The following is a 20,980-nucleotide window of genomic DNA, read 5'->3' as shown; positions in this document are numbered from 1 at the left end:
AAAAGAAAGTCCTCACGAACAAGGGCTTGGGAACATGCCAGTACCATGAGCGACGTGATTGGGATAGAAATTGTGGATCAAAAGTTCTATCTCCCGTTGGGAGAAGTCGTTCGGTATTATCAGAGAGCCGATTGAAGAGGTATCAGTGGCAATAAGCAGTTTCAGCTCAGAATCCAATGGACGACGATTCACGCCGTTGTCGACTCGTGGCGTAAATTGAAAGTGCCATTTAGAGATACACTAGGTTCAAATGGCCGGAAATTGGTGGCTTCTGCTTCTGCCGCACGTTAAGCTTTCGAGATAAAAGCCAAACAGATTGAGTGCTACGCTGGTGTAACGCGATGTGTGAAGTTTAACCAACAAAGATGCATATACCGCGTCGAATGAGGCTTGAGCCACCTGCTTGCTCTGCTTAGTAGCGATTCAAGTATTTAGATTCAAGGTTTAGTAATCACCGCAAACCCAGGTATAATGTGAACTTTGGAATGACAACTGAAACAAATGGTGCATATACCCGGTTTTCAGCAGTCCATTTCCTCGGGTGCACAGATATAGTAACAAGAGGAACTCGCATATATGGAAGGGCAAGTCCTCACCTTGGGTCAAGTGTTCCCATCGGTCGTCACCGCAAGCCAGCATTGCAAAAGATACGCACCTATCTTTGCCTCAATCTTGAAATAAGAGACCCTCGCCCCAATTTCTGTATTTGCTTCAAGAATGCATTCCAGTAAGATCGCCATTGTCTTTGCTGCCATTGCCAGCACCGCTTTAGCTGCCCCCATCGCCGAAAACCCGGCATCCTTGGCCGTTCGTTCGGATTATACCCCTTTTTGCCCACCGTGAGTAGGGCCCCAGGAAACAACAGGCCCCATACGCAGAAAATCACAAAAAGATGAAGCTTACTGAGGTGGTTTCTTGACTTAGTGGGCTCAAATTAGAAAAGGGTTGGTGCGTGGGCAACGGCAAACGCGACGCTTCCTTGGCCGCTCGTTCCGATTATACCCCTTTTTGCCCACCGTGAGTAGGGCCCCAAGAAACAACAGGCCCCATACGCACAAAGGCACAAGGAGATGAAGCTTACTGAGCTGGTGTCTTGACTTAGTGGGCTCAAATTAGAAAAGGGTTGGTGCGTGGGCAACGGCAAACGCGACGCTCCCTTGGACGCTCCCCTTCCCCTCGGGAGCTGAGTTCCTACCGTGAGTTAAGCCCTAATTGAAAACGACAGGTCAGAAAGCAAGATACGGGGAGATCAAGCTGACCGAAATGGCCATTCATATTTAGTGGGTTCCGTCCTGAAAAGGGGCCATGCCTAGGGGACGCTGTTACACCCACAACACACGGTTAACGGTAACTGGCCAGTCGTCGAGACAGCACCTACCCATCGTACGTTGAGACATATATCAACTGGGAGAATTCCGTCTTTGGAAAGGCTGTGGTGGTGATAGCCACACCTTTATTAGTGAATCTCTCGGTAATGAATGCAAAGTTCCTGCGTAACAAGGGTTGTGAAGGCACCACAGGCAATATGGTCACGTGAAGGGATAAATAGGAGCTTTTTCATAGCAATAGAACAGTCACAATAGAGCCTATAATATTAAATGGCAAAGCCATCAGCTTGGTTAGTAGCAGGGTTTTGAATGTTCAGTTAACCATCCAATCAGCCTTCTATTCCAAAGGCCTACGCACTACCACAAACAGAGGCCCATGGTAGGTGCTCCCCTTGGGCATTAGCAAAATGATTTCAGCCGTCCTTAAGCTTATATATCAATGAAACAGGTCAATACTCTAAATGATAGTCTATGCAAATGGCGGGCACTAGGCAGTCCTTTTATGTAGCCTGGCCACACTCAGTATGGCACCATACTTTGGCATATTTACACCCACTGTCTGTTGCCATACTGCACGGAAAAGACACCTGCCTCCTTCTTTTTCTCGCCCGGGAGTCCTTTCCAACCAACGGATCGATATATTATCCAATCTTTCCATCGACGTGGCCCGGGCTGACGCTCTGGAAAAGCCGGCGTTTCTTCTTGTACGAGGCAACGTAGAAGGCCCACACGCGTTGAAACTGGTAATTGTCGGTTCGGTCGAGACCCTCCATTCCACAGGTGGGGCTAGTGACTTTGTTTAGCCTTGCACCTGAGCGATAGGCGCATAAACAAGTCGAACAGATGCGTGTTGCTGGTGAGTCGGTCCCGAAGAGATATGCTGCGCAGGCGTCCAGCTCACCCACTCTCACTTGATGGTGAAAGTAGTAGTAGTAGTAGTAGTAGTATTAGTTAACGCCGGGCTCGGCCCGGCTTGTTAGCCGGCCGTTAGCAACCTCCCGAGGGGTATCTCGGCGCGCGTTCTATCTTCTTTATTTACACAGGGGGAAAACAAGGAGGGCAGAGGCGGATCGTGCCTGACCGGGTTCGGGCCCGGTCCTGCTTAGGGGGTTAGTTCACTGACGCGACCCCGTGCCTAAGGTGCACGGAGGGTTCGTCTGACGGCTTGTGCCGTGAAGTGTGGGTGAAAAGGCAGTAAGTCTATTCCTCGTCAGAGTTCGAGTCGTTTACGATCGGTGTCCCTAGGCGTAAAGTGCGTTCGTGGCGCGCGGGGCGCTGGCGGGCCGCTCTGGGGCGGGCGCTGAAGTAGTTGGTGGCTATCGAAAACGCCTGAAAGCTTGTCGGTTGCCCGAGGCTTGTCTGGAAGAATTTGCGGCGTTGGGCGCGGTCTGGCGGCCCGACCGGCCGGTCGTTGTCAGGCCACGGCCAGTTTCTCCACACCGCCCGCGAAAAGCGGCAGTGCACCGGGTGTTCAGGGGAGGTCCGCTTCCAGCACCAGGCACACGAGGTGTTTGCATCCTGGTGGTTGAAACGGTCATGGTAGGCTTTGAAATCGCCGTGGCCGGTCCTCATGGCCAAATAATGGCCCAGTAGGGGTCTTGGCAAACGCAGTTCCTCGGGCTCCTTTCTCGGTGTGTATTGGAATTTCCATTCCCTATATGCGGGGGACCGTTCACAGAGTTCTTTACGCCACCAGTCCTTCTCTATATTCGAAAGAATGGCTCTGAGAACCGTGCCGGCACCGCTATACGTGGTTTGCTGAGCCCTCGGGTCTGGGTCCGGCGGTCCGGCGGAGCCGGCCTTGGCCAGCTCGTCAGCCCGGTCGTTTCCCGGGATTCCCTGGTGCCCAGGGCACCAACGGACCCGAACCTCGGTACCTTGTTTTCGGAGTAGATCGACAAGGTCATGGAACTCCAGAAAGGCCCATTGGGACGAACGCGGCGCGTCGCCTCTAAGACCCCAAATAACCGAGGTGCTGTCCACACAAATCCAGATCCGGGCGCCTGGCTGGGCCTTGGCTGCCGCCTGTAGCCCTTTTAGGGCGCCAATCGCCTCGGCGTCGAAAACGTGGCTTTCCGGCGTAATAAATGCGGAGCCTGCGGCAAATTCCAGGCCCGCCCTAAAAGCGGCCCATCCGTACCCTATTTGGACGCAGTTGTTTTCGTGTTTTTCCGAACCATCCGTATATACCACGATATCGTCAGGTGATACCATGTCCAGCCATTCGATAAAGCGGCGGGCCGCTTCCTCTTTCGGGACTCCTCCGGTGGGGTCAGTGCGAGAATCCGGGGCATTGCGAGGTGCGCGCAACTCTAGTCTCCGGATCCGCGGGAGAAGTTGTGCAGCCGTTTGCAGGGTCGTGGCCGAATGGCCCGAGTTGCGGGCACGAGGTGTTTCACGCAGGCGGCTGACAAGGGGGTGCCCCTTGTCCGCGAGCCTTAGTCGGGCGCCGTATTTCAGGCGGGTGTAGGCCAGCGCGACGCGGGCCGAGGGTAGTCCTGCGTCCCTGAGAACAGTGGACGAGGGGGTGGTTTTATACGCCGGGAGGATTGCCCGTGCCGCTAAAACCAGCGGTTTGTTCAATGCTTTGAGGAGTCCTCTTTGCTTGTGCGCTGGGTTGTACCATGCCTCGGCTGCGTAGGTGGCCGAGGAACCCACGCATGCCACCGCTGCCTTGCGAAGTGCAGCCGCAGGCGGTCCGTATCTTACTGCCCCAAAGCTCTTGAGGTGGGCAGCGACCGCCATTGCTTTGGCAGCCCTTTCGGCCACGTGGCGGCGCCCGTCTAGCCGTCGGCTGAACCAAAAACCAAGCCAACGCATGCCCGGGTAGCGCTCGGCCCCGGAGGCGCTTTGTCCGCGTCGACCGCCCGGTAGTTGGACCGGGGTAACCGTTCTACCATTAATCCGGATTTCCGGGTTGCGACCGTGCCTTTTCTTAGTGATATGGATCACCTCTGTCTTTTCCGCTGCAAAGTGGATCTTCTCTTCCGCCGCAATTTCGTGCATATCCCGGAGTTTATCTTCCAGCCAACGTACGTTTTCCTCCAACGAGGGTGACGATTTCCATGTAAGCACGTCGTCTGCGTATGCCAACCGCCACTTCGTACCGTTTTTGACGAGATACGCCAAATATAGCATATATAGGATCGGGGAAAGGGGAGACCCTTGCGGGGTGCCGCACCCAAGCCGCCTAAAGCCCGTGGTCGTACCCTCCAGCCGGACTCGGGCCTGGCGGTCGTTTAAAAAGTTAATTACGAACCTGAGGAGCATTTTACTAAACCCAAGGCTCCGCATTTTCCGTATTAATCGCCCATGGAGGAGGGCGTCGAAGGCGCCTTGGACGTCGCATGCGACAAGGGTAACTTCCTCCCCGCGAGCTAAAGCCTGCTCGATATCGTGGGCGAGGGCACAAACCAGATCCGTCGCCGATCGTTTGGGTAGGGCACCGCCGTGGGTGCAGCTAAGGAGCCCGTTGTCGTGTATGGCCCAAGCTATCCGGCGTGCAACGAGCCTCTCGAGGCCTTTTCCGATGCAGGAGAGGAGGGCTATAGGCCGCCAGGATCGAACGCTGCTCCGGTCTTTCTTCCCCGTTTTCGGTAACATCGCGACTTCGGCCTTCTTCCAAGGCGCTGGGAAATGTCCGAGTTCCAGGCAACGTTGGTAGAGCCTGCGCACCGGCTCGGCCAACGAAGCCCATCCGGCTTTTAGTAGCCGGACGGTCATTCCGTCGATGCCCGGGGACGTGCTCGTAACCCCAATGCAGGAGCGCTCCGCCTCTTCCGCACTAACCTGGGTGTCCCAAGGGATTTTAGCCTCGTCCGGCGACCAGGCCTCCAAGGGGTCTCCCTGCAGGTCATCCTCCGCCGAAAATCGGCCAAGCACCTCCCGTTGCAGTGCTTCCGCTTTTGCTAAAGGCTCGCTCACTTGCTCGCCGTTAATAACCAGCGGCGGGGACCGGAGGCGTGGTCCGGCTCCCAGCCAGCCCACCATGTTCCACAAATCCTTATCGTCGCGCAGTTGGTCGATCCGGTGCCTCCAGTACTCCCGCTTCGCGGCCCGCACCCCTTTCGTATAGGCTTTTTCCTCGGCAGAGGCGTCTGCCCTATTTACAGCGCTCCGTTTAACCCGCTGGAATTCGGACCAGAGCCGCTGGCAGTTTTCGGTCCACCAGGGAGCCGAGCTGTCCCTTTTTCCCGCCGGCGTACCCACGACCCACGTCACTTGCTCCCATAAAGTTGTAAATTTAGCTACCCACGCGTCCAATGCGTAGCCATCGGCCGCGGATCCCGGGTCCGGCATGTCTTGCATGCCAAAAGCAAGTAGCTCCGCGAACTTTGGTAACCGGTCGTCCCTAACCGAAACGTTGATCGCCTCCGGGCGGGGGGCGCCGCGCGTCCGCAGCGTGGTATAAAGGGATTCGTGGTCGGAGCCTGTGTAAAGACTGCTGTCAACCACAGTTATTGTGCTGGGGAGGTTGGAAAAGACCATATCCAGTAAACCCCCGTCGCGGTGGGTGGGCACGCCGATATTTCCTGTAAAGCTCATCCCCTGGGCTTGCGCCCATGCCGTCAGTTGGTCCCCTCCGCGTGCGTTTGCGCGGCCCGGCTGGTATGCAGCAGCCGCTACGTTAAAATCGCCGCCTAGCACCGTGGGTCCATTTGGCACGGTATTGCATACCATTTCCAGCGCGGCTTCAGTGCCCGGAGCCCTATATACGTTAACAAACAATATTCCGTTAATTTCGAGCCAGAGTATATCCCGCGTATTTTGGCCCTGCGGTAGCCGTCGTTGTGCGGCCCTTAGGGCTGCCCCCTTCTTAACGTAGGTGAGCACCCGGGGCCGGAGCCCAGTCATGGTTTTGTAAGTGTTGGCGTGCCATTCGTCCACTGGCGCAAAAACATTATAGCCCGGGTGCGTTTGTGTAGTCGTATTTAGCCCGCACCATGGCTCTTGAACGTTAACCAGGTCCACCTTTCTCTGGTGGCACAACTCCAATAGGCTCAGATGCACACCCATCCTTTTACCTACGTTGGCCCAAACTACGTCGAGGCATTCCCGCTGCATATTGCCGAGCGAGTATTTCGTTATATTAATCGACGGGTTGCTTCCAAGTCTATCCCATCAGCGGGGCAAGGTTCGGCAGCCGCTGCGTCCTCCTCCATTTCGGCTGCCCAAACGATTTCGTCGTGCACGCGTTCCTGTTCAACCTGCAGGAAGTTACGGATGTCCGCCCCTGCCGCCTCGCATGGCCGCGCTCTTTTGTTTGAAATGCTCGATTGGGAGCTCGAGGTTTGCGAATGTAGTAGTAGTAGTAGTAGTAGTAGTATTATTTAACGCCGGGCTCGGCCCGGCTCATTAGCCGGCCGTTAGCAACCTCCCGAGGGGTATCTCGGCGCGCTTTCTATTTTCTCTATTTACACAGCGGAAAACAAGGGCATAGAAGCGAATCGAGCCTGACCGGGTTCGTGCCCGGTCCTGCTTACAGGTTTGTTCACTGACGCGACCCCGTGCCTTCAGGCGCACGGAGGATTCGTCTGACGGCAGTTGACGGCTCTTCATCGAGAGGGGCCTGTGTCCAAACAGCGGAGCTGTCGGTCGTTTGTAGCCATGGAGACGAAGTTCCCAACAAGTGTGGGCTCGACGGCACACCTTGCATTTCCTACAGTAAACTATAGTCACAGGGTTGGACCAGACCCTCTAACGGACAGGCCAGCTAGAGCCCTCCTAGTCGCTGGATACCCAGCCTGCCACGTAAATACAAGGTTTGCACCTTAAGCCTACCGCATCCACAAAAAGGCCTCTTGGTAGACCGACGCGCGCATCCGTCCTCTCCGGCTAAAATAGCGTCTCTTCCGCCTAACATGCCGACGACATCATCTGCCCCGGTGTACGTCCCTAGTGCGAGTAGAAAGCTTCGAAAAGCCGGCGACACCCCGTACATGTCCATCCACAGCTTAGTCCCCCGTTGGTTCCTGGGCTAGCCCAGCGCCACAATGTGGACATGAATGCAATCGAGTTCTTCCCGTCCTCCAGACCCGGCGCAGATTCCCAGTGCGAGTGAGAAGCATGGGGCGCCTCAGTCACACTATTCCACCACGGCCCACCGTCCACGGGGTGTACCAAGGGTGCGAACCAAGGCCGTGCCCACGTTTCTTGCTTCCCGTTACCCAAAGCCGTCTCCAGCAATGGGCCGACCACGTCTTGCTGTCGGGACCCTTTGGAGACTGCCGCGCCGGCACAGTGCTTCCGGTCCACGTACAACTAACCAACCCCCGTAACGGCACTACCTCCTCGCTGCAGGCAATCCCAGAAGGTGTGAGGGGGTGAGAGGGTGCCCTGTCGATTCGAAGAACCGTCGGGTGGTTCTCAGCCTAATTTCCCTTTCTTTTAAACCGTATTGTCTAGCCTTCCGGGGAAGGACGCCTGCCTTTCCGGCTGGCAAAGTTTTTTGTGCCACGCTGGCTCGCATCGCGAGATTGGGCCTTGTCTTGTGCGCCTCTATGCGGGTGGCGCGCCGAGCCGCCGATCGGACTCTTCCTTCACCGCGATCAGTGGAAAACTCGTCAAAGGGGAGATCTGTCGATTATACATGGGTGTTGCGAGGAAAGGCGTTCCGTGTAGTGACGGTGCTTAGGGCGACAGGTTGAAGAGTTTTTCGTGTGTGCGCGCCTGTTAGGGCTACAGGCGGAAGTCCCGCGCAAACGTTAACAGCATGGTCCGTGCGCCCATACTGAAAATTTTGTGTACGGGAGAGAGTTGACTTGATGGTGAAACCCCGTGGTACCTATTAAATATTGCTTCATATCCGCAGCTCGCATAATTGCGCGTCTTGTGTCATCTCCTGGCATCGAATGAATCAAAGTAGCCTAGCTATGAGGAGTCAAATTGGTTGAAAGGGTTCCGTAGCAGACACTCATGGTTGCGGGTCGGCATCATGTGAATTGGATATCATAGGCAACTTGGCAGATTAACCCAGTCGTTTCGACATTTCTTCATGGGTTAGGTATATGTGTTGGACACGGCAGCCAAGCAGGACCCCGTCCCACCGTAGCAGTCGCCCTGGAGTTCCTGGCCCGCCCTGGCTTCCTCGTCCCTTCCTACCATTTGCTTATGCTAGCACTCCCCTATCCGCCGGATTTGGCGCATTTTCTTCTACCTGTCTTAGCTGTGTACCTACTGACATATCTGTCGCGGTCTGCAGGCGGCTTCCTCGGAGGAACCTGAGCCTCTTGATGGAAGTATTCCGACCGTTGGAGTCCAATGGAAGCTGCCTGTGCTGCCTGGCCCTGCTGAAAAGGATGTTGACGGCAGGAAGACACGCGCAGATGAGCCCAATGTTGATTTCCGCGGTACTTGTCCCCGAAAAGCGTGTCAGTTTTTTCTTTTTCTTTTTCGAAACGGCGGGGAGCCAAAAGCAGGAGAAGAAAGGAGATCATAAAAATTCACAAGAACGCCCACACACACCCAAGCAGATTAAAGCTCACAAAGTCCACCGTCTGGTCAGTCGAGTGTCGGATCGTCCTGAACAAGATGACCAGTCTGGTAATGCTCGCGCCCGTGGCGACGCCACCGAGGCCCAGCATGCTCCACACTTTAAAGCGGGCGCGCATCGGGATGCGCAGGTGCAAAACGGCGGGGATGGGGATGACCAGCACGGCGGTATCGGTGATGATGCTGATTATGGTGTCGGCGACAAAGATGGAAAATCGGTCGAGGCAGTTGGGGATGCTGTCCTGCACGTTGGTCGTCCAAAAGTCGCTGATGGGGCTGCAGACGTGGATCTTGAGAAACAGCATCGGGACGTAGTAAAAGACCATGGCGACCACGAAAAAAATGGTTATAAAATGGGTTTTGCGAAAGTCGTTAAAGACGCGGGCAATGACGAGGAGCAGCGCGACCTTTGTGAAATAGGTCGCGAGGCTGTAGATGATCGTGTCGGCGTATAGGGCCTATATCAATGGTGCGAGCCGGGGTTGGTATCTGATTGGCGATATACCACGAAGGCGGCGAGGGGTGAGGAGGGGGGTCTTGCCTTGAGGAAGCCCCTATAGTCCTGGTCACCGATTTCCCAAAGGTGGTAGCCACCCCCAAATTTATACACTTTGAACGAATTATGAAATGTGAGCTTGGTTCCAGGTTGAGCAACGGCCGGAAGGGTGAACCTACTTAGTAGCGATGTGATGTTGTATGCCATCGAAAGGACCTGGCCAGCGTTTTCATTCGTGAGATTTCGTTTTCGACATACAACAGCCGCCAAGAAGAGAAAGGGCCCATACCCAGGCCACCATGCAAACATCTATATTTGCTCGCAGTATTGGTTAGTTAGCAAGATCTCAGGCCTACGGCAACGGCAAGGAACACACAAAAACCACATACAATCCTCATTAAGGAACGGAGGCGATGCATAGACCCTGACAAACATGCGCAGGGCGACAAGGGGCGTAATGAGAACCATGGATACGACCTGCGTCACGATGTTGACCGTGTGGAGCACATCTCGCGGATGGGCAAAATCTGGCGAAACTCCCGGGGGTGGAAACGCCGCCGCGATGGTTGTGTCTTCCTTCGGCATCAGTCGCTGAGGTTATGAAAACAAAGAGGCAGCCAATCGCCCTATTCGCATTTTTCGCCGGCCTGGTTGGGAGCTTCCAGCATGTCCATCGGCTCAAGGTAAAATGTTGGTTGACATTAGCACAAAAGCAGCGGGCGAACGCCGTTGACCATGAAACCTTGGCCGTCTGTCATATATGGAATAGTTCACAAGGCAGGGTGGGCTTACGCCGAAGGGGGTGGGGGAGCGACGGGGATGTTAACCCACTGGCTTTCCAGGGCACTCTGTCCTCCCGAACTACTCTAGGAGCAGGGCTATCCCAGGTATTGTAGAATTGACAAATTAAAGCCAAGAGCAGAATCTGGGGTGAAGGGCTTAACCTTCTCAAAAGGAAAAGTCGTCTAATATTTTAAGCTTCCGACATGAAAGCTTCAATTCGATGGCGTGGTACTCCATAGATCCGAGCCATCTGAAACATTTTCTGTAAAACCGTCAAGTACCAACTAATGGTGGGCAAGATCTAGCATGAGAAAATCGTCCGTTGATTAAAGATGAAACCATGGATATCCTGGCCAAAAGCATGCACAATCAGGGTCAGACGTGGTAGTCGTGGTCGTCCCGGCTCTAAGATGACGAACGAGGTCGATGGAAATCCCCGAGGGCCATGCAGCTAACCGACGCGATGCAAAATAAGAAATGCCATACGAAATCTATCTTGATTGCCACCAAAAACAAGCTGGCAAGACCGCAAAACTTTCCAAAAGGCGCGAGCTCGAATGCTTCCAACGAGGTAAACGTTGTCGAAAAGGAAACACTAGAACAAATTTCAGGCGAATAATCCCAAGGTTTTGGATATCATCAGCCAAAGATTGGGCACTGTTGAGAAAATGTGCCAACCTTAAAGTATGCCAGTCAAGCCAGAGTTTGATACTTGGGCCCAAAGCACTGATGGTGCTGTCATGCGGGGACACGATCTCGATTTAGGCTAGAAGCAGTAGTATTTTCGTACTTCGTATCAAGATTGCCAATTTCACCCAAAAGCCAATCCGCATGAAGGCATTCTTTTGGCGGTAATCAGATTCCTGCATTCAATTCCTTTATTGTATCACGCGATCGCAACTGCTTCCTTCCTCCTCCTTTTTGGTCAAGACGAATTCGTTTGGAAACATGGACTTCATGATGTACTATGATCAAAGTAGCAGATATTTGGCTAGTATTACGACTAAAAAAAGTTAATAGTTGAGGACAAGCTGATACGTCGAATCAGAAAGCGCAATTGCAAAAGAGCTATACTGAAAAAAAAAGACATGACCCAAATGAGTTTGAAAAAGGGAGTGCCGCTAAAACCAGCAAGGGAATTCTCCGTGGAGTCGTGGACACACTTTGCAGTGTAAACTTTTCAGGTTTTCCGTCGCTACGTCGATAAAGCCAGGGGCATTAGCCGCCATCCCTAGTTGTGTAGCGCTGGCTGGAGAGATCCTTCCCGACATCTTTTCAATCCGCCTCTCAACCGGGTAGATGCCAACATTGCGCCTCTGGACACGTGACCGATTTCTGGTGACCCAACATCACCCTGCAGCGACAAACCCCCTTCTAGACCGACAAGCGAGCTCTTTTTTTTTCTCTGGCAGACTCTATTCAGTAGGCCCCGAGCACGATAGAGGAACGCCTGGACGGTTCGAGCCCCCATTCAATCGGCGCCTCAAGACTTTCCCATCTGATTCTGAGCGAGCCTCTCATGAATATGGCAAGAGTTTGGGCCCAGTTGCAGTTCTAACTACCGCCTATATCATCTTAGAGGTAGTCAACAAGACCCTTGATATGACTTGGCGCGTGTGATAGACTAGCACACTGACAAGTACCTTGATCCATGAAAGGCCGGCCCGAATATAGCTGTCCAATAGCGAAAGCTAACGAAACCGGTGAAGCACAGGGTAATTAAACCTCTCATTGGATTCAGCCACTTGAGGGGCGCTCATCGCCCTTCAGTCAAGGCAAGCCACACCAGTAAAAGTGGTGCTTGGGTGACTACCTGTAAGGGGAAGAGTCGCGCCGATTAAGCGTAGATCCTCCCTGATATTGCTCGATCCGCATGGATCCAGCCGTACTTCACCGTAAAACGCCATGTCATTGAGAATGCCATTCTCTGTCATTTCTACTATTTACCAAACCACTGACTAAAGAAAATAAATTCTTTCAAGCCTTGACTTGGGGGAATTTGTAAAGTTTCATCACCAAATTTCATATGATTGTACTACTGTTTACTAGAATTTGGTCAACATCCCAGTACGAAAGTTACCCCTTATTGACTTTTTTTTTCGTTCTTCTTTTCCTTTTCGAGTAAAACTAACAATAGCCTGTCATCAGTTATAATGGTCTTTCCAAAAAAAGAATCTGCGACTTACTTCAAAATCTCAAGCTGAACACGTGTTTTAGGATGACAAGCATCATGCCGGAGGGTGTCCTTTTTTCCAGTCGGTGCCGCTTATGGATATTTGGACCCAGACAACATTTGTCCATCAAGAGGAAATCGGGTTCAGCCGACTTCCTGGTCCTTGGCTTGTCGGGACTAGCCAGACCAGGATGTGAAAAAAAGGGGCAAGTGAATTCCTCATCGTCTTGTTGTTTTTACAAAAGCCATCTATCTGTGTGTACATCATAATGGGCTCGCTGTATATAAACCCACTGTCGCCGTCATTTCCAGAAGTTTTGTCCTGCATCATCAATCTTACAAATCATAGACCCCGCTCAATCTTCCCTCACATTCAATTACTGGTTTAATTGTAAAACTTATTCAACGCACACAACACGACGGCCCTCTGGAAGGGAAAAAGATTTAAATTTCGATACAACAACCGCTAGTCACAATGCACTCTGCATCTTTCCTCGCTACAGCCGTCATCGCCGGCATGGCCAGCCCCGTGCTCGCCGTCGCTCTGCCCGCGGATCCGGCACCGGCACCGGCACCGGTGCGTCCCGTTTTTGGCTGTTTTGTTCGCATGTCTATCGTCACTACGGACAAGGACTCGACATCTATCAACAGCGGTGACCTCATCCCGACTACCAATCCCGGCCAGGTCGATTTCAAGGACGGCAGCGATACGATCACGGTCAAGCTGGACAAGAACTGCCAGCCTGTGGGAAATATCAAACATCGCAAGGAGGTCCAGTTCAATGCGCTCCAAAAGCTTACCAAAAACGGAGGCCCGTTTACGGATCCCGACCAGCCCTTTATTACTTTTTAATAATATCAGTTATTCGGATCATGCTTTTTTTTGGTTTTTCTCATTCTATTCGCGGTGGTTATTTGCACAAGATGCAGGCCGGAGGGAAAAAAAGGATTTTATACCTTGGTACCCTGGTTATGTAATTAGGTTTGCAATCAAGTATGTGAACGTTAACAACTACAATAATACGCTCAAAAAATTCTTGGCAGCAGAAAATTGAGAACGTGATGGTCTTTCAGCAAGGCGCAGTGTTTGGGTCACCTAATAGACGCAAACAAATCATAGCCTCCTATATTAGATACAGATCCAGCCAAGTCCCGTCGTGACTACGTACATCGACTTGTGCGGATCAAACATCCCAAAGACGAAGCGAGAAGGAAGCAAAACTAATGCTTGCAATAGTCGCCATCTTGAAATGTATTGCATAGTGACGCACACCAACGTTTACGTGCAGGCAAATTGATTGGGTAGGAGAGCCATATATTATTATAGGTGGTGCTATTTAGCCTAACGAATATAACAGCGCTTTTATAATATTCCTAGCGCTAACTAAATTCCTGTCGTTATATAATACCAAGATTTTACTAATTATTTAATGCAATATACCTTCCAATTAAACCCCAATATCGCATTACGGTTTAATTATTATATAATTTTATTATATAACGTTTTAACGCTATATTTTAAATGCGTATATTTATTTACCAAATAAAAAAAAATAATGCTAAATAATTATAACGGTGCATTGCGCGCCGTATCCGGATTTTGCCATTATATTTAACGTGGGCGATATACCCGTATAATAGCGTCGAATTGTCACGTATCTGCCCGACGATATAACAGATACTAATCTCAGGGCTCATCCCTAAAGCCCAAAGCTCCACAATTAAACCTGTGGTTCAATTCGTGGTTTTGCTTATACCTGTAAATCCAACCAAAAAAATTTCTGGTTCAGGTTTGAGGACAATTTGTCGATTTTCGTTTTTCGTGGAAATATAATCGCGATTTTCAAAGTTTTATTCCTTTATTATACCACGACCACGCCAAATATCGAAAAACAATTATATTATTAAAAATAACAAACGCCAAATTTTTTACAAAAATTTTAAAAAAAATTTATATACGCGCGTTACGCGAAATTAAATATAAATATTTTTTTATTTTTTCGTGGAAGTTGGAAATTCGCAAACCACCATTATTATCGATATTAATTTTAATTTTCCACACCCGTATTTAATAATAAATAAATTTAATATATGGAAAATCGCAAAAAATTAACAAATCCTTATATATATAATATAAAATTAATTTCAAAAAAAAACGAAAATCTCATACGTAAAACGGTCAAAATTAGGTAATTACGGTATATATATAATTTTAAAATTTTTATTATATTTCCAAATTTTTGGCAAATTTTACCAAATTATACTGGTATAATACCCAAATAATCCCCTATATATATAATTTTTTTGCACCAAATCGAAATAATATAAAATAATTCCAATATTATTACGGCCGCAACCACCGGTTTATTAATTTTATATTTATTTCCGGAATTATATATATAAATAAAAATATTAAAGGACCAAATATTATAATATAAATTTGTTAAAATAATCGTTTTACGTTTTTTAAATATTTATAAATTCCCAAATATCCCAACACAAATTTCCTATTATAATTAAATAAAATATATCCGCCGCCTTTTTTATAATATAGGGGATATTATATTATTTGCGAAAACGGGTTACGGAAAAAACCTAATATTGCAAGTTATATTTATTATTCGTTATAATATTATTACCATCCAAATAATTCCATTAAATAAATTAAAATAAAAACAATTCCGCAATATATAATAATATCCCGTTACCAACCCCAAATTAATCGACCAATTTATACCAAATATAAATTTAAATATATTTTTTATATTTTAAAAATTAATATAATATAATATAATTCTTTTTAATACCCAAAAATCGTTTGTAAATATATTTATATTTTATTAGGTCCAGAAAAAATTACCAATTACCGATTTTTTAAATTATTCCGCAATTTTATTTTTAATTAACAAATTATTTTATTTATTATTAACGAATTCCATATAATTTCGCAATGGAAAGATTTTAGGAAATTGTTTTTTATATTAAAAATCGTCCGCGCGATAATACCGGTTACCGTATTAATATTCGAATATATAATAATTTTAACCGCGGAAATTAAAATTTACGTTTTTTTACAATTTTTATTATAAAAAAACCGTATATTTCGTTCGCACGCCTTTCGACCGGCCCAATATAAAAATTATAATATAATATTTAAATCGCAAAATTTTATATAATAATTATAAACGGTTTTTTTTAATTGCGGAAATTATATTATCGACCGCCCTCCAAATTTTCAAAACAATTATTTATATAAACGGTAAAAACCGTATTATTTAAATACGCCAATTTTTAATAAAAGATTTTACGTCCAAAAAATTTAACCAATAAAACGCTATTAATATTATTTTCCGGTATAATTCTTTTATATTTAAAATCAAAAAACTAAAATTTACGCCGAATTTTCCAAACCAAATTTTAAAATTCGCATTATTTTGCAATTTTATTTTTGGAAATAGGTAACGTGGTTCATCAGGACCCCGGACATATCAGGACCCCGGACATTTTTCAACCCAGTTTCATCCTTTATTTTCCACACGTGTTCTTTCCCCCAACAGTAATGGAATCATCAAATTGCGAAGCGCGAATCATTCTTGCTCTAAATGAGCTCCGATCAAGCAAAAAGAAAAGCATACGAAAGGTTGCATTAATATATAATGTCCCAAAATCGACACTACACGACAGAATAAACGGCATCGCTTCTTTGGCCAATCGTCGGCCAGGCAACCAAAAGCTAACGGAAAGGGAAGAGGAAGTAATTGTCCAGTATATACTGGACCTGGATTCCCGAGGGTTTCCAGCCCAGATCGCTGATGTGGCCGCAATGGCCGATCATCTTCTCGCTGCGCGGGACGCGCGACCGGTCGGCAAGCAATGGGCTTATCGCTTCGTACAACGACGCACAGAATTAAAAACGCGTTTTTCTCGCGCTTACGATTTCCAAAGAGCTCTTTGCGAAGATCCTGACGCGTTAAACGCGTGGTTTCAATTGGTGGCCAATATGAGGGCCAAATATGGCATCCAAGACTGCGACATGTACAACTTCGACGAAACCGGCTTTATGATGGGCCAGATTTGCGCTGGAATGGTCGTAACTGGGTCCGAAAGACGCGGAAGAAGGAAAAAAGTACAGCCTGGCAATCGAGAATGGGCGACTGCAATTTGTTGCATCAGTGGCGACGGTTACGATATACCCCCGTATATCATCGTCAAAGGCTTTTACCATTTGTCCAATTGGTATACAGAAGGCGGTCTTCCGGACACGTGGCGCCTCAAACCCACCGTTAATGGATGGACCGACAACGAGACTGGCCTCGACTGGGTTCAGCATTTCGACAACCATACAAAATCGCGGACAAAAGGCGTATATCGGATGTTAGTGCTCGATGGGCACGGCAGTCATCGATCCCCTGAATTCGAGGGCTATTGCAAAGATCACAATATTATTCCACTTTACCTGCCTGCTCATTCATCTCATTTAACCCAGCCACTTGATGTCGGAGTGTTTAACGTCCTTAAGCGGGCGTACGGTCAAAAAATTAACGACTTTATCCGGGCCCACATCACTAACATCAGCAAAGTCGACTTCTTTTTGGCTTTTGCAGCGGCTTACAAAAAGTCAATGACAAAAGAAAATATGGCCGGGGGTTTTCGAGGGGCGGGAATTATCCCCCATAGCCCGGAAATGGTCATATCTAAGCTGGATGTTAGGCTACGGACGCCGTCACCTAAAGAGCTTGATTTTTCCAGCACCGAAACCTGGGTCTCTCAAACACCGCACAACCCGACAGAAGCCGTTAATCAATCTACCCTTGTTAAAAGTCGAATCAACTGTCATCAGGGAAGCTCGCCAACGCCTATTTTTAATGCTGTAAAGCAGCTAGCAAAAGGGTTGGAGTCGATTGCTCATCGAACCACACTTTTGGAAGCGGAGAACCACAGCCTTCGGAAGGCCAACGAAGCGCTTAGCAAGCGGCGCAGGGCTCAAAAAACACGTATCCGCGAAGGAGGGTCATTTACCATACAAGAGGGTCAGAATTTGCTTCAATCAAATGGTGCCGATGGTCTAATATACGAAAAGAAAGATGAAAATGGGGAGGGGAGTAGTGCGCAGCCGGCGACTAAACGACGTTGCGGCAACTGCGGTAAACCTGGACATAATGCACGCACCTGTCAGGAGGATGCAGAAATGTCTGATGTACATATATCCGATTGCATTGAGGTAAATTGAACAACGCTGGCGTTGCAATTGAAATTGGAAGTAGTATTGTGCAGGAAAAGTGTCCGGGGTCCTGATATGTCCGGGGTCCTGATGAACCACGTTATAAATATATCCGATATTATATATATTATATAATACGGAACGGTAATATTAAACGACCCCACAAATTTATAATAAAAATTTGGTAAAACCGCACGCGGCCCTAATTTTAAAAATACCATTTATTTTTTTGTTTTTTATTAATGATTCGATATGCAAAATTTTTTAAATAAATATAAAACCAAAAAATAAAAATTTTCAATTAAAATAATTAATAAAGCCGCGGTATTAAAAAAAATAGTAATAATCCACAAACTACCCATTTAAATTTTTCGACGTATTTATAAACGCGATTATTTTTTACAAATTTCCCAAATATATTTAAATTAAATTTAAACGGTAACAACGGGGTAATAACGCCGGAACCCAAATTAATTGGACTTTTTGGTATATTTAAATTACAAATTCCGCCCCATTAAACGGTACAGGATAAATTAAATAAAAATAAATTAATGGAATAAATATTAAATATATATATTTTCGCCAACGTTTTTTATTTTAAACGCGCCATTTTTAAATTTATATAGGAAACCAATTTACCCAATACAAATAATGACCCTAATTGTTATTATAATATTTATTATTACAATTTCGGTATTTTACCCAATTTACCTCCAAAAAACCCGTTATATAAAACCCCGAAAAAATATTCCAAAAAGATTTGCGTATTAAAATAATTGGATAAATGGAATATCCATTTGATAATTATTATATTTTACCAAAATTTACAAAAATTATATAATTTTTTTTCCCAAATAACGTTACCCCAACCCGAAATTATTACGTTCGCCAAAAAATTTATCCGTTTTTATTAATGAAATTGGACGAAATAAAATTTGTTAAAATATTTCCCAATTTTATAATTATATAAATAATTTAAATAATACGGCGATTATTTTTTCGACGCATTTTCGAAAATTTAGAAATATGGATTAAATAATTACTGTTAATTATATGCATTATTTTGCATGTAATAAGCCCACTTTTATTTGTATATAGCCAATTTTATTTAGTGCCGAAGTGGAGTGGGGAATGGTGGAATTCCGTTACTTTGTTAATGCAGGAATGCAATTTAAAGGTCAGCGAGTGGGGTTAGCTACCCTGTACCGGGTTTAATACCCACCCTGCACCTGCGAGTCAGCTACCCTGTACCGGGTTGAAAATTTCACCAAGTTAACATTTAAATGCAAACCCAGAGATGGTTTGTATGCAAATGAGGGTGTTTTTTCAAAAACCCATACAAATTAGTTTTTCGGAAATTCATTCGCGGCACCGGAACCTTTTCTGGCGTGCGGACCCCCATTTCGATGTCGGAGAGTATGTAAGGGAAATAAAGCAAAATCTCCCCCAACCAATTATTTATCAGTACCAAAATTATAGTGCATTTCTACCTATTATTCAGCGCTTTTAGCACTGGTTATTTACCACGCCGCACCTAGGGTTTACCCCTATATCCCCTGTTAGCACCATTGTTATTAACAATTACAAATCCCATATTTAATAATAACGGGCGAAAAGGTGTAAAAACGTTAATATAATAGGATTTTCGCAACCGGGTAACTAACCAAATAACCAAAATCCAAAACGGCGAAATAAACGGCCACGAACCAAATAATAAATATTATAAATATAAACGCGCACGCAAATAATACGAAATTAAAAATCGAATTATCGAACCAAACGTAATTTTGGAAAAGAATAAACGTATTAATCCCGGCCGTTTTTGATTCCCCTTATATATACCGGATTATTAAAATATATACGCGCAATACGGCGCGTCGCCAAAAATATTTTTATTAAGCTTTTATAATATTAATACCATAATTATATATAAAAAAAATTAATATATAATTATTATTTTCCCCTAATAAAATAATTTATAATAAAGTAATAAAAAAATTATTTATAATAAATTTATTTCCCGCAATACGCTTTTTTATCCAATTAATTTAAATATATTAACGCGTTATTTAATTTATTATATAATATTCGAATATTATAATTGGTTATTATAAATTTGGAACGCGCGCTTAATTTAATACCGTTAATTGGAAATAATATTTTTATTATATTTATTATAATAAATACGAAAAATAATAACGCGGTCGGAACGTTTATTACGCAAATAAATATTACCAAAACGCGTTATTATTTTTTTGCAAAATAAATATATATAAAAAACCCCACGGTAAATAATATATAATATTTAATATCCCAATATAAAATATATTTGGGGGAATAATATATCCGGCAACCACGGAAACGCCCGAAAAATTACCCGATTATCGGGTTAATAAATATTGCGAACGAATAAAAAAACGATAAAATATAAATAAAAAAACCCAATTATATTGCGGATAATAATTTTATAATTATTTTATTTTTTACCGTATTTTGCAAATAATTAAAATAATAATTATATATAACGTCGCCGTTGGATTATTTATTCTACACGCTGTAGAAACACTGGTTAACAAATAATTTAATAGCGACAAATTGCACCCTAAAATAATATTTTTATTTTTTTAAAATATTTTGGCGGTTGCGGTTAATTATAATAATCTTTAAAATTAAAAAATTAAAGTTAAACGACTTACCCTATTTTAATATTTAAAATAAACCTAAATAAATTGCAAAATAAACCGAATTTTATATATATATTTTATTAATTATATAGCGTTTCGACCAATTAAATTTACCAAAACGACCGTAATTATCGCAAATTTTATATACGGAAAACAATTAACGTTTAAAACCACGAATTAAACCACGTTTAACCAAAAATTCTGCTTTATAATTATAATAATAAACCGTAAAATAACCAAAACGTTTTATTATTATATATTATAATAATTATTACGTTTATAATTTACCTAACCCACCACCCCACCGACCTTATTATTTAAATTGCCAATCGCTCCATATTACGACCCAATTATAAATATTTTCTTTTTATTTTTCGACGGTTTTTTTTTTTAATAATTACCAATTTCCTATTAATTCCCATTCCAATATTATAATTTTTACAATTAAATTATAACAATTAAACGAACGGTTAATCTAATTACAAATCGTAATAATTATTATAATTCGAAAAATTATTTTACAAATTTTTAATTTTATTTATTAAATATTATACCAAAATTTATTTAATTGGACCATCCGATTCGCGGAAAAAATTAATTTTTATTAACGTATACGCGATATAATTATATCCCCAATTTGCTTAACCACGGGCAAGTAATTTAGTTTAATTGTAATAATAATTACAATTGCAATCGCAAATTGCGATATTTGGGGAAAAAACACAAAAAAAAACCCAAAAGAATTATCGTACTGTTAAATTTTATTTTAAATTATATACCACCCAGCGCGGAATTCCCTACCAA

The 20,980-nt window shown here is 45.3% G+C and overlaps 4 protein-coding genes across 4 annotated transcripts; 2 read left to right on the top strand and 2 right to left on the bottom strand.

Moving 5' to 3' along the window:
- Positions 1–8,327: 8,327 nt before the first annotated feature.
- MGG_14198 (uncharacterized protein) lies at positions 8,328–9,900 on the bottom strand (the record flags this gene model as incomplete). The annotated part of the gene is made up of 6 exons (XM_003720510.1): positions 8,328–8,425; positions 8,502–8,680; positions 8,793–9,277; positions 9,325–9,531; positions 9,605–9,624; positions 9,705–9,900. The coding sequence occupies 6 exons, from the start codon at positions 9,898–9,900 to the stop codon at positions 8,328–8,330; spliced, it is 1,185 nt and encodes a 394-aa protein (XP_003720558.1).
- A 1,076-nt stretch (positions 9,901–10,976) lies between these two features.
- On the bottom strand, positions 10,977–11,369 carry MGG_17868 (uncharacterized protein; the record flags this gene model as incomplete). Its single annotated transcript, XM_003720509.1, has 2 exons — positions 10,977–11,063; positions 11,262–11,369. 2 exons carry the CDS (start codon positions 11,367–11,369, stop codon positions 10,977–10,979), a joined length of 195 nt encoding a protein of 64 aa, XP_003720557.1.
- Positions 11,370–12,746: 1,377 nt separating this feature from the next.
- MGG_10282 (uncharacterized protein) lies at positions 12,747–13,124 on the top strand (the record flags this gene model as incomplete). Its single annotated transcript, XM_003720508.1, has 1 exon — positions 12,747–13,124. One exon carries the CDS (start codon positions 12,747–12,749, stop codon positions 13,122–13,124), a length of 378 nt encoding a protein of 125 aa, XP_003720556.1.
- Positions 13,125–18,567: 5,443 nt separating this feature from the next.
- On the top strand, positions 18,568–19,030 carry MGG_17867 (uncharacterized protein; the record flags this gene model as incomplete). Its single annotated transcript, XM_003720507.1, has 3 exons — positions 18,568–18,682; positions 18,840–18,908; positions 18,972–19,030. Coding segments are annotated over 3 exons (243 nt in total), but the record flags the coding sequence as incomplete, so codon positions are not given.
- Between the last annotated feature and the right edge of the window lie 1,950 nt (positions 19,031–20,980).

This window comes from Pyricularia oryzae, chromosome 7 (genome assembly GCF_000002495.2).
Source record: "Pyricularia oryzae 70-15 chromosome 7, whole genome shotgun sequence".
Taxonomy (NCBI): Eukaryota; Fungi; Ascomycota; class Sordariomycetes; order Magnaporthales; family Pyriculariaceae; genus Pyricularia; species Pyricularia oryzae.
This window is presented reverse-complemented; position numbering and strand designations above follow the sequence as displayed.